This window comes from Stegostoma tigrinum, chromosome 3, assembly GCF_030684315.1.
Source record: "Stegostoma tigrinum isolate sSteTig4 chromosome 3, sSteTig4.hap1, whole genome shotgun sequence".
In the NCBI taxonomy this organism is placed as follows: Eukaryota; Metazoa; Chordata; class Chondrichthyes; order Orectolobiformes; family Stegostomatidae; genus Stegostoma; species Stegostoma tigrinum.
In genome coordinates this window covers 115,412,306-115,425,291 of record NC_081356.1, presented here as the reverse complement: position 1 = coordinate 115,425,291, position 12,986 = coordinate 115,412,306, and the positions used below count along the sequence as shown (strand labels likewise).

Here is a 12,986-nt window from a genome sequence, read left to right as displayed (position 1 = left end):
GAGGTGATGAGGTTGTGGATGGTTTGGGAGATGATGGTTAGGCGCTCGGGTATGGGGTCATGATCCAGGGGTGGTAGGAGGAGCTATCGGAGAGTTGGCGTCTGGCCTCAGCGATGTAAAGGTCAGTGCGCCATACTACAGCTGCGCCTCCCTTGTCTGCGGGTTTGATGGTGAGGTTGGGATTGGAGCGGAGGGCTGCACGTTCTGCAGGGAAGAGGTTGGAGTGGGTGAGAGGGGTGGAGACGTTCAGGCGGTTGATGTCTCGATGGCAGTTGGAGATGAAGAGGTTGAGGGAGGGTAGGAGGCCTGGGGGTGGTGTCCCGAGACATCAACTGCCTCAACCTCTCCACCCCTTGATGTCTCGGGACAGGAAGTGCTACACTTGCCCCCACACCTCCTCCCTCACCCACATCCCAGGCCCCAAGATGACTTTCCACATTAAGCAGATGTTCACCTGCACATCTGCCAATGTGATATACTGCATCCACTGTACCCGGTGTGGCCACCTCTACATCGGGGAAACCAAGCAGAGGCTTGGGGACCGCTTTGCAGAACACCTCCACTCAGTTCGCAATAAACAACTGCACCTCCCAGTCGCGAACCATTTCAACTCCCCCTCCCATTCTTTTGATGACATGTCCATCCTGGGCCTCCTGCAGTGCCACAATGATGCCATCCGAAGGTTGCAGGAATAGCAACTCATATTCCGCTTGGGAACCCTGCAGCCCAATGGTATCAATGTGGATTTCATAAGCTTCAAAATTTCCCCTCCCCACAATGCATCCCAAGACCAGCCCAGCTCGTCCCCGCCTCCCTAACTTGTTCTTCCTCTCTCCTATCCCCTCCTCCTATCTCAAGTCACACCTCCATTTCCTCCCTACTAACCTCATCCCACCCCCTTGGCCAGTCTGTCCTCCTCAGACTGACCTATCCCCTCCCTACCTCCCCACCTACACCCACCTCTACTGGCTCCATCCCCGCCCCTTTAACTTGTCTGTGTTCTCTCTACCTATCTTCTCCTCTATTCACCTTCGATCCGCCTCCCCCTCTCTCCCTATTTATTTCAGAACCCTTTCCCGATCCCCCTTTTCTGATGAAGGGGCGAGACCCGAAACATCAGCTTCTGTGCTCCTAAGATATTGCTTAGCCTGCTGTGTTCATCCAGCTCCACAGTTTGTTATCAAAGCATTAATGTAGATAGTTTTGACCAGAAACGCATAAGACATCAGAACAGAAGTAGGCCATTCAGCCCATCCAATCTGCGCTGCAACTCAACATGTTCATGGTCTGATAAATCTCCTCTATTCTCCTGTCTTTTTCCCATAACCGTTGATTCTCTTACTGATTAAAAATACACTGAATGAACCAGCCTCACTAGCCTTTTGTGATAAATAAATCTACAGATTCCCCACTTTCTGAGGGAAGAAATTCTTCCTCATCTCTACCTTAAATATGTGAACCCTTATTCTGAGATTACGCCCTATAGTGGAAGACTCTCCCACAAGTGGAAACACCTTTCTGCGATAGAGATAATGGGAACTGCAGATGCTGGAGGATCCAAGATAATAAAATGTGAGGCTGGATGAACACAGCAGGCCAAGCAGCATCTCAGGAGCACAAAAGCTGTGCTTCTGAGATGCTGCTTGGCCTGCTGTGTTCATCCAGCCTCACATTTTACAACCTTTCTGCATCTTCTCTGTCAAGTCCTATAAAAATATTGTATGTTTCAATAAGCTCACCTCCCATTCTTTTATATTCCAACAAGTCCAGGCCCAATCTACACAACCTCTCATCATAAGACAGTCCCTCCTTGCATTCGAGATAATGGGAACTGCAGATGCTGGAGAATTCCAAGATAATAAAATGTGAGGCTGGATGAACACAGCAGGCCAAGCAGCATCTCAGGAGCACAAAAGCTGACGTTTCGGGCCTAGACCCTTCATCAGAGAGGGGGATGGGGAGAGGAGGTGGAATAAATAGGGAGAGAGGGGGAGGCGGACCGAAGATGGAGACTAAAGAAGATAGGTGGAGAGAGTATAGGTGGGGAGGTAAGGAGGGGATAGGTCAGTCCAGGGAAGACGGACAGGTCAAGGAGGTGGGATGAGGTTAGTAGGTAGCTGGGGGTGCGGCTTGGGGTGGGAGGAAGGGATGGGTGAGAGGAAGAACCGGTTAGGGAGGCAGAGACAGGTTGGACTGGTTTTGGGATGCAGTGGGTGGGGGGGAAGAGTTGGGCTGGTTGTGTGGTGCAGTGGGGGGAGGGGACGAACTAGGCTGGTTTAGGGATGCAGTAGGGGAAGGGGAGATTTTGAAACTGGTGAAGTCCACATTGATACCATATGGCTGCAGGGTTCCCAGGCGGAATATGAGTTGCTGTTCCTGCAACCTTCGGGTGGCATCATTGTGGCAGTGCAGGAGGCCCATGATGGACATGTCATCTAGAGAATGGGAGGGGGAGTGGAAATGGTTTGCGACTGGGAGGTGCAGTTGTTTGTTGCGAACTGAGCGGAGGTGTTCTGCAAAGCGGTCCCCAAGCCTCCGCTTGGTTTCCCCAATGTAGAGGAGGCCGCACCGGGTACAGTGGATGCAGTCTACCACATTGGCAGATGTGCAGGTGAACCTCTGCTTAATGTGGAATGTCATCTTGGGGCCTGTGATAGGGGTGAGGGAGGAGGTGTGGGGACAAGTGTAGCATTTCCTGCGGTTGCAGGGGAAGGTGCCGGGTGTGGTGGGGTTGGAGGGCAGTGTGGAGCGAACAAGGGAGTCACGGAGAGAGTGGTCTCTCTGGAAAGCAGACAGGGGAGGAGATGGAAAAATATCTTGGGTGGTGGGGTCGGATTGTAAATGGCGGAAGTGTCGGAGGATGATGCGTTGTATCCGGAGGTTGGTAGGGTGGTGTGTGAGAACGAGGGGGATCCTCTTTGGGCGGTTGTGGCGGCGGCGGGGTGTGAGGGATGTGTTGCGGGAAATACGGGAGACGCGGTCAAGGGCATTCTCGATCACTGTGGGGGGAAAGTTGCGGTCCTTAAAGAACTTGGACATCTGGGATGTGTGGGAGTGGAATGTCTTATCGTGGGAGCAGATGTGGCGGAGGCGGAGGAATTGGGAATAGGGCATGGAATTTTTGCAGGAGGGTGGGTGGGAGGAGGTGTATTCTAGGTAGCTGTGGGAGTCGGTGGGCTTGAAATGGACATCAGTTACAAGCTGGTTGCCTGAGATGGAGACTGAGAGGTCCAGGAAGGTGAGGGATGTGCTGGAGATGGCCCAGGTGAACTGAAGGTTAGGGTGGAAGGTGTTGGTGAAGTGGATGAACTGTTCGAGCTCCTCTGGGGAGCAAGATGTGGCGCCGATACAGTCATCAATGTACCGGAGGAAGAGGTGGGGTTTGGGGCCTGTGTAGGTGCGGAAGAGGGACTGTTCCACGTAACCTACAAAGAGGCAGGCATAGCTGGGGCCCATGCGGGTGCCCATGGCCACCCCCTTAGTCTGTAGGAAGTGGGAGGAGTCAAAAGAGAAGTTGTTGAGTGTGAGGACGAGTTCAGCTAGGTGGATGAGAGTGTCGGTGGAGGGGAACTGGTCGGGCCTGCGGGACGGGAAGCAGCGGAGGGCCTTGAGGCCCTCCTTGCATTCGCCTAGTGAACCTTTGTTGAACTGCTTCCAATGCCTGAGAGAAGGGGCCTAAAATTGTTCACAGTACTTCAACTGTGGTCGAACTTCTGTAGTTTTGGCAAGACCTCCCTTTTGTTTATTCTCCATCCCCTTTGAGGTAAAGGCATGTGACTTCCCTACTGCGTGCTGAACATTGATGTTAACATTTTGGGATTCATGGACCAAATCCATCCATTCTGTCGCTTTCCACATTCTTGCTGGTTCACCCAATGTATAATATTACCTCAGCATTTGGGCCGATTCAGCCAATTCCAGCAGAATCGGAGTAATACAACCAGCAGCAAGTAAGCAGAACTCCAACTGTTTATTTTATGTTCTTACAGATGCTGCTATTGACTCACCTTGACTATAAATGTGAATTTTAACAATATTGCTAACTCCTCCTTTCCCGGTCTCTCTTATGGTCCTGTAACCTTCTGACATATTGACAAAATACCCAGGTCAGATAAGTCTGGAGTAGTTGGCCTCGGACCCTGGCCTCTAGTTGTGTTTCTGAACTCACGCTGCTTCATGCTGGATGCTTTAAAGGGAGGGGGAAATACATTAGTAATGGCTATACATATCGGCAAAGCGGTTCAGTTTTAGGATTGCCTCAGACCAGTGGTTGGAGGTGGAGGGGGGATGGTGGAATACAAAGGTGCATTCCCTCCCTTCAGCTTCATTTACAGAACTCAAGCAAAAACAAAAGAGAAATAAAATAGTTCTCTCGCAGGCACAGATTTAGGAAAAAAAAACAGGCAAGGGCTGAACATAATCAAATGGGCTGGCACATCTGAAATGTGTCTTGTCGGAGGAAGTTGTATTTGGCGGCTGTGCGCCGGCAGTATTAATATTTGATAAGATCTTGAGGGGAGGAATTTGTATGCAAATGAAATAGACGCTAATCCAAGCGACAGCCGAAGCTGTTTTCTGTCTCTCTCTCTCTCTCTCTCGTGGGTGTGTGTTGGGGGGGGATTCCTGGATGGAGTTAAGATGGAGGACCAGATCGTTATAAGGATGTAAATGATCGCAGAGAGGCTTCTTTTTTCTGGGGGGGGCATATTAAAGAAAACATTCCCGCAGCCCCCCACCTCCCTCCCTTCCTTCCTTCCTCCTGCCCGGACTTATGGAGGGTGTTACAACACTACAACATGCATAGGAAAGGCAATGGAGAGCTCCCTTTGCCGGATGGTTGGGAAGAAGCGAGAGATTACGACGGTAAAGTCTTCTACATTGACCACAACACCAAGCAGACCAGCTGGATCGATCCCCGCGACAGGTAGGAGGACAGTTTGCAACACGGGAGGAGAAGGGAACGGGTTCCAGCGCTTGCTAACAGCAGCGAGGCATTTGGCTGTGAGTCCGGACCAGAGCAGCCTGCTCCGGACAACGGGAGCTTGTCTTATACACCCTTCTCATCCCCCCAATAGTTTACCCGACTCCCTGAGTGCTCCCACCAACTTTAATACACCGGGGAGCACACGCGAAATACCAGAATGTTTAAACTCCTGCAGTGCAGATTTCACTGGAATGCTTTGGAATTTTTTTTTTGTTTTGGAGTGGGAGGAGATTTCCTCGTTCAAATCAATTTATTATATCTATTCCCTTCCTCCCCAATATTGCTGTATGTACACCCCCCCTCCCCATCCCGGTGCAGTGTTTGTCCAGGTATCCTGTTGAGGTGGATCGCCGCTTTCTGTGCAGCGATGTGAAGGGGAAGTTTGCAGCAATCTTTCACAACTTTTTTTTCCCTTGGTTGGAGATAAAGATTCCAAAGGGATTTGAAAGTGCCGGCAGTGCGAGGATGTTGTGATGAAGGGTTTTTGTTGTTGTCGTGGTTGTTGGGACATGGCCGAGGAGGAGCTGGGTCTGGTAGTTCACAGGTCACCCAGATCCCAGGGAAAACCGAACAATTCGCTGATGAGGGACAGGGCGATGTCTGGGGAAAGGACATTTGTAAATACGTTAGCAGTTGGATAGCCCCCATTGATAACGGATCCCAACCTCCTTTCCTCCTACTTTTGTGCTGGCTGGGAGCTTTCTCTCCGTTTTCACTGGGTTCTGGAACCTTTGGGCCCCATTCCCCTCTCCCCATTCATTCTTCTTCTGTCCAACGACTCCCTCCCCTCCTACTCCATTTCCTTCACTTTCTTCCTCGCTCATCCCTCAGAACCCTGCCCTCAGCCTCCTTTCTCTCCAATTTCCTCACCAACCTGCCTCCTTTTCCTCTCTCCCCACTCCATTTTGCAGCCTCCAGCAATCTTTCCCTTCCTCCCTCACATCCCCATTACCACCTGCCCCCCCACCCACCTCACCCCCACCTTCATCTCCCTGTCTCTACTCTCCTTCCTTGCTCCATATACTCTGCCTCACGTCTCATACCATCCCTCTGGTCCTGCATTGCTCCCCTCCCTCCTCCCTCCTCTCTTCCTCCACCTCTTCTCCCTCATTCTTTTCCATCTCTGTCTTACTACCCTTCCACTTTATTCCCCTGACTTTCCACTTTACCCCTCCTTCTCCTGTCACTCCTCGGCCCCTTAACAATCTCTCCCTCTTCCTAACCCTTTGCCTCTCTTCTATCCCACTATGTCTCCTCTTTCCTGCCACCTCCAGACCTCTTAACCCCTCCTCACCATCCTTCTCAGTCATCAACCCTCCTCCCCCTCTCCATCCTCAATCCCCACACTCTTCTCTGCCCCCTCTCCGTCCACCCCCACAAACTCCTTTTTCCATCCCCCCAACCCTTCTTCCCGCCTCCTGTCCATCCTTCCCCACAATGGGACCAAGTTACTTTCCTGGCCTCTGGGCCCTGCCATCATGCACTGCTGGACTGAATACGGGTAGGAAGTCAGAGCTGCTGGGCGGTGGGGGAGTAAAACAGTCAAGGAAGACGTTTTCAGAGATAATGGGAACTGCAGATGCTGGAGAATCCAAGATAACAAAGTGTGAAACTGGATGAACACAGCAGGCCAAGCAGCATCTCAGGAACACAAAAGCTGACGTATCGGGCCTAGACCCTTCAGTGCTCCTGAGATGCTGCTTGGCCTGCTGTGTTCATCCAGTTTCACACTTTGTTATCAAGGAAGATGTTGTGGCGGAATGGGACAGAGTTGATGGGAGATAGTAAGAACTGCCGAAGCTGGAGTCAGAGTCAACACAGTGTGGAGCTGGAGGAACACAGCAGGTCAGGTAGCATCAGAGGAGCAGGAAAGTTGACATTTCGGGCCTGCTGGAACACAAGCTGAAAGTGAGAGGCTAATATTGCTGAGCTGCCAGACCTGCTTTCCCTGAGTGTGAGGGTATGGTATTCCTAGCATTAAGAAAGTTTCATTTACAGAACCAAAACTTTGATGCAAATGGAGATGAGCATATCTGATAAATAATTGGTTTGAAATTTTAATTCCCTGCAGTTTGAGTTGAATGAAATGGATCACTCGTCACTTTGTTTGCAGATTTCTATCTCGGATTGATAGTTGGTTGTTACTGTGATGATGTGAGTTCCTTTTTATTTACATGTATGAATACTTGGGCCTCGCGAAGTGCTGCTGGTTTCATGCAAATTGTTGCTTTTGAGACTTTCATTAGAATGTTGCAATTGGCATTCTCTGAACAGTCAGTTTACAAGGTCAGTTGTGGCACAGTGATATGTCCCTACACTGAGCTGGAGCCCTGGCTTTAAGACCCACTGGTTCAAGAGGTGTTTAATAACATTGCTGAACAGGTTGATTAGAAAACAGAGACAATAAGGTGTCGAGCTGGATAAACGCAGCGGGCCAAGCAGCATCAGAGGAGCAGGAAAGCTGACGTTTTGGGTCTGGACCCTTTCTGACAAAGGATCTGCTGTGTCCATCCAGCTCTATACCTTGTTCTCTCAGATTCTCAAGCATCGGCAGTTCCTACTAGCTCTTGATTAGAAAACAGTTGTTTTTAAATGGCCCTGTGGATAGGCAGCCACTTCTGGCTCCCACCCTGGACTCCCAGAGTGCCACTTTGCACTTTGAAACTTTCAAAGGCTGTTCATTGCTCTTGGAAAATACAACACTTCCAGGTGTCCCCACTGTCGTCAAAGCTCGGTGCAAGCACAGCAGTGTGGTATTTCAAAGTTTGTGGGTAGTGGAGTTGAGATTTCCAGTTGTTTTGTTATTGCTGAACGTGAATGCTCCATTTCGTGGTTGGAGAGGGAAAGTCAATGGGACCAGTTGTTTGCTTCTGCATAAGAAAGTTTTCGAGTCTGTGCCCCACTTCCAGAGACTTGAGCACAACATTGACAGTGGTGTCACACAGTTGGAGCTACCACCCTTGGCATAGGTCATCCATAGCACGGTTTTGCAGAGTAGGGAGCATTGTCTTGATGTCTAAGTCAACACTGCCAAAGTCGCTAAACAGGCTTAAGTGGCTTAGCATGGTAAATGATGAGACAATGTTTCCCCTCATTGGAGAGTCTAGGACCAGAGGGAATTGTCTCAGAATAAATATGTGCCAATTTAAGACTGAGATGCAGAGGAATTTCATCTCCCAGAGGATTATGAGTCTTTGGAACTTCTTGCCACAGTGAGCTCTGGGGGCAAAGTCATTGTGTATATGTGTGGCTGAGGTAGATAGATTCTTGATCAGCAGGGTTACGGGGAAAAGGTAGGACAGTGGATATGAGGAATGTCAGATCAGCTGTGATCTTATTGAAAGATGAAGCAGATTTGATGGGCCAAATGGCCTACTCCTGTTCCTGTTTCTTATGGTCTTAAGGTTGTTATTGCATTGGTGTGAGGTCTTGCTATGCCCACGTTGGCCACCATTTTTCCTGCATTGCAACAGTGCAACATTGTAGCACTTCAAGTATACTTTGGTGATTGTGAATGATTTCGGAACATCTTGAAACTGTGATATATACTGTGTAATTGGAAGAAACACAAAAAATGCTGGTGAAACTCATCAGGTATGGCAGCCTGACAAAAGTACTATTGCACTCAAAATGTTAACTCTGTTTCTGTCTCCTCAGATGCTGCCAGACCAGCTGAGTTTCTCCAGTACTTTGTCTTTTTAGTTCAGATCTCCAGTATCTGCAGTGTTTTATTTTCATTTAAATTTACAAATGGAAATTTTTCTTTGGGTTTCAGTCTGATGTGTTCTGAAGCTAGATTTCTCTGGCATATAGACTTGTTGCTCCTTGGTCACCAAGTTGTAAATTCAGAATTTCTGAAGGTTTTTGAGCCAATTGTACTCTACGTGGTTGGCCATTTCTGTGTCTAGTTTACTCCCTTTTTGCAAAGGTCATCTGACAAATTGATCTATTGAGTTCTCATTGCTTAACTTTGAGATAGATGCTGCTTACTGGGATTCACTTTGTTCATGAAGATCGTTTTCAATCTGAATTGTGCTTTTGTGCTGATGGGTCAGTGAGTAAATGTGATATAAATTGTGGAGCTGAGCCATATAGTGCCAGAGTGAGGCATCTATTTTCAGTGCTTGGGGAAGGTGAAACTCAACCTTTAAAAGGCAGCAGAAAAATCCCAAAAACTGTTACAAATTGTGCTGATAATTGTTGGATTATAAACTGCATTTTATGCCATCTTTGTTGTTGTGTGGACTCCAGGGATCAGTTTTTGTGAGCCACTTCCAGCAATTGCATGGCCAAATCCAGTACACATTGTCGAGAGTTCTGTTGAGATGAACACTGCTGTTCGACAATCATCGGGAGACATTGAAGCAGGAAAAAGCAATTCAGTTGGAGTGTCCTTTGGCTTTCCCATTTCACAGAGAGTGGCTGGAATCTGGTATTCTTAGCCCAGTGACAACAGCAACAACAACTGTATTTAAATGGTGTTTTAGCACAGCAAAAAATCCTGAGGATGTTCACAACTTGATGCTAAGTATCAGAAGGAGATATTAGGACAGGTCGAAGTGGCCACTTTTACTGAGTATTTTAAAGGAAAGAAGAGAGGGAGGAAGGTTTAAGGAGAGCTGTCAGCAGTTCACCATGTAGACAACTGAAGGCACAGGCACCGATGCTGGAGCAGTAGAAGCCAGAGACATGCAAGATGTCAAAATTGGATGATCTCTGAGGGTATTGGTGCCAGAACCGATGACAAAAATAGCAAGAAGTAAGGCCTAGAACAAGGATGAGAAGTTTAACACTGAAGTGTTGCTAGACCAAAAGTGCAGGAACACAGAGGATGGTGGGTGATTGGGGCCTAGTGTGAGCTAGGATGAGCTCAAGTTTAATGGAGAATGCAAAATGGAGAGCTAGCCATGACAACACTGGAATAAAGGTAATAATAATAGTAATCCTGTGGTAATAAAGGCAAAGAAGAGGATTCAGCAGTAAATAAACTGAACAAAATACTTCGATAAGCAACAGCGTGTGGAGTGTCAGTGGAAGTATGTCTTACAGTTCATGGAAAATGAATTGAAGCTATTGTCAACCGGATCAGAAAGGTGCAGTCAGAGGGTACTTTTTAAAAAAGTGTTTTTCATGTGGGTTGTGGGATTCTTACAAAGCTGTTAATACATATTAGAGTAGCAGGTAAAATACAGAAGCATTGCACCTGTTATCCATTGTCAATGAAAGAAAGTCGGGCTTTAGGTAGCAGGATTACACAACTGTAATCACACTGAAGTAGATGGATTTAGCACCGTACCAGTGGTGGTGCTCTGATGCATATTTATTTTAATGGCATTGTATTTATTATTTTGTAAGATGGTAGTGAAAAGAACCCATGGAGATGAGAAAATGTCTTGCAGCCAGTTGTTATGATTTGGAATGCTCTGCCTGAAAGCATGCTAGAAGCAAATTCACTTGTAACTTTCAAAAGAGGATTGAATACATGTGAAAAGAAAAATGTCAGGGCTATGGGAGGCAGAGGAACTGGGTTATATTAGCTGTTTCTAAGAACCAGTATAGGTATAATGGGGTGGATGGCCTCCTTTATGTGGATCAAAGGAAGATTTAGTGATGTAGCACCTCTCATAATCCACAGGGACTCCGAAAGCTCCTCACAGTCAGCGAAATACTCTTTAAAATGGAGTTGCTGTGGTAGGAAACAAACTGATCAATTTATTTACAGCAAGGTGCTATGAACAGCAATGTGATCATGGCCAGATCATTTTTTTGTGTGTAAAGTTGATTGAAGTCTAAATATTGGACATTGGCAATAATACCTCCACTGTTAATCGAGATGTTCTGATACAGTGCATTTTATGTAAGCCAAGGTGACACACAAACTATCTTATGTGAGAGATGGCACTCGCTCAATATTTCACTGGAATAATACCTAGACATTTTGTGATCATGTCCTGGAGTGAGACTTGAACCTATAACCTTTGAGAATTCAAAGAAGGTACCAAAGATAGCCACAGCCTCATTATTTTGTTAAGGAATATCAAAAATGTCCTGAGCACAAAAGTCTGCAGAATTATTTGTGTCTTAATTCAGCAGTCACACTGATGCAGTCATGCCTGTTAAATCAATAAGTTGATTGGTGTATGCACTAATTTATGTACAGAGAAGATGACTAAGTAAACCAAATTCTGATTTTAATACATAGACTTGCATGACCTTTTGCTACTATTATAGTCTGTTATTAAACCTTTGTTTATTTTGTGAAAACTAATCGGACTGACAATTGTTTGTTCATTTAAAAACAAACAATGCAATAGACCTCTACTTCATTTCAGTTTTACTTGAAACTAAAAGTGTAAACAATATACTTTTACTCTTCTGTGTTTAGACTCTACTTTCATTTAATCTTATTATTTATTATTTGGTTCCAGGTTATCATTGTGTGACTTATATAGTTTTTAAAGCAGTTAAAGGAAAACCATGTTGTTCCCCATCATCTTCAGTTCAAGTGCAATCCCAATGTTGGATGGCTATTGCTAGGAAACTGGAATGAAGCTTGCAATGTAAACAGGCTTGTTTTGCGACTGGCAGCAGTTGAGTGACACACCTCCGTGTTCCAATGGTTCCAAATACTTGGAGCTGTGTGAATGAGATTGCATCCCGTCACTGATTTTCTCATTCAGTATTTCTTTTGGTCACCATGGCAGTGCTAATGGGTAATAGAAGCATGTTGAGACTGTTTTTTTCATTGTGACTTTTTCTGTGTGGATTTGCACATGGCTTTATATTAAATATGGGATTTCAAGTCAGGGGTGCTCAAATGGAGACTGTAGATTTCAGCGTGCTGCTGTCCCCTGTTCAAGTTGCCGAATGGCCAGGCTTGAGAAAAATCTTGATGTTTTAAGGAGATTAGACTGCAATTTTTGGGACCAGTTTGGATCTCTGATACCTTCAGTAAACAAGAAGGCAACAGTGTTTATTTCTGGTTGATGTCGATGGTGGGGGAGTAAAGCCTTTTTAAAACAAAACATCCTCAAGACTACATGTAAATAGCAAAACCAAGCTTAGTTAATTTTTAAATTGATGGTTATTCAGTTTCAATTCTGAGAGACTGAAACATTAGATTTGCCACAGATAAAGATTTGATGCTATCATCCTAATTAGGTTAGTGTCAATAGCAAAGGCTTGATCATACATTCAAATTCAAGAAATCATGAATTTGAGAGCATTGTGCATATAATTGAGACTGGATGCTAAGATCTTTTCCTTATATTCTGGTACAGCACTGATGCTATTGTTTATGTTGCCATGGGGTGGCTCATTGGGAGAATGGTATTTAAGCAAGATATTTCAACTCACTAATGTTACTTCTCCCATTCTAGCTTGTGTTTTACCATCCCTGTTGCAGATCCAATGGGGGCACAGTAGGGATGAAACTCTGTTCGAAAACTCTCGAGTGTTATACGAAGTTGGAGGTGCAGAGCTGAAACTTGTATTGGAGAAAGTAGTGAGAGCTCTATCAATTTTCTGTCAATTGCAAAGTGCACTGGTGAATCTTGAGGCTGAACCAAGAAACAAATTCCGATCTATCATTCAGCTCTGAAAGATTTGTGAGATTTGGGCCACGACAATTCAAATGAAAGTTTTAGGAGCCTAATTACGGATTGAGTCGTTTGCAAGTTGGACTTTGTTTATAAAGACGATGGTCATGCTTTTGGCTGAGCTCGCACGCTTATTCCATAATGAATACTGTGTTGTGTATGAAAGTTGTTCCTTTTAAAGCTTTATTCAGTCTGAAGGCATTCCTAATTGAGAAAAAATTCTGCACTCTCTTGTTCCTAAGCAGCTGTTTACCTCTAAGCCTTTTAATTGAGTCTCCCGATTACTTAAACAACAGAATTACTTCAGATAATTAAGCGAGTTGTTTGCATTTCTGATGCAGTACCAGGCAGATAAGTCTTGAGACTAGTTCATAGGCAGGTTTGCTTAAAGGGACATTGCATTA

General features: G+C 46.1%; 1 protein-coding gene across 3 annotated transcripts in view; it reads left to right on the top strand.

The window, feature by feature from the left end:
• The first annotated feature begins 4,542 nt into the window (after window positions 1-4,542).
• The window catches only part of LOC125450854 (protein WWC2-like), a 249,715-nt gene continuing 241,271 nt past the window's right edge, over window positions 4,543-12,986 (top strand). For all 3 annotated transcript variants that reach the window (XM_059644856.1, XM_059644855.1, XM_059644854.1), the window contains exon 1: window positions 4,543-4,924. In XM_059644856.1, the coding sequence (XP_059500839.1) occupies window positions 4,797-4,924 (128 nt within the window). In that variant the 5' untranslated portion in view covers window positions 4,543-4,796. The remainder of the gene's footprint in view (window positions 4,925-12,986) is intronic.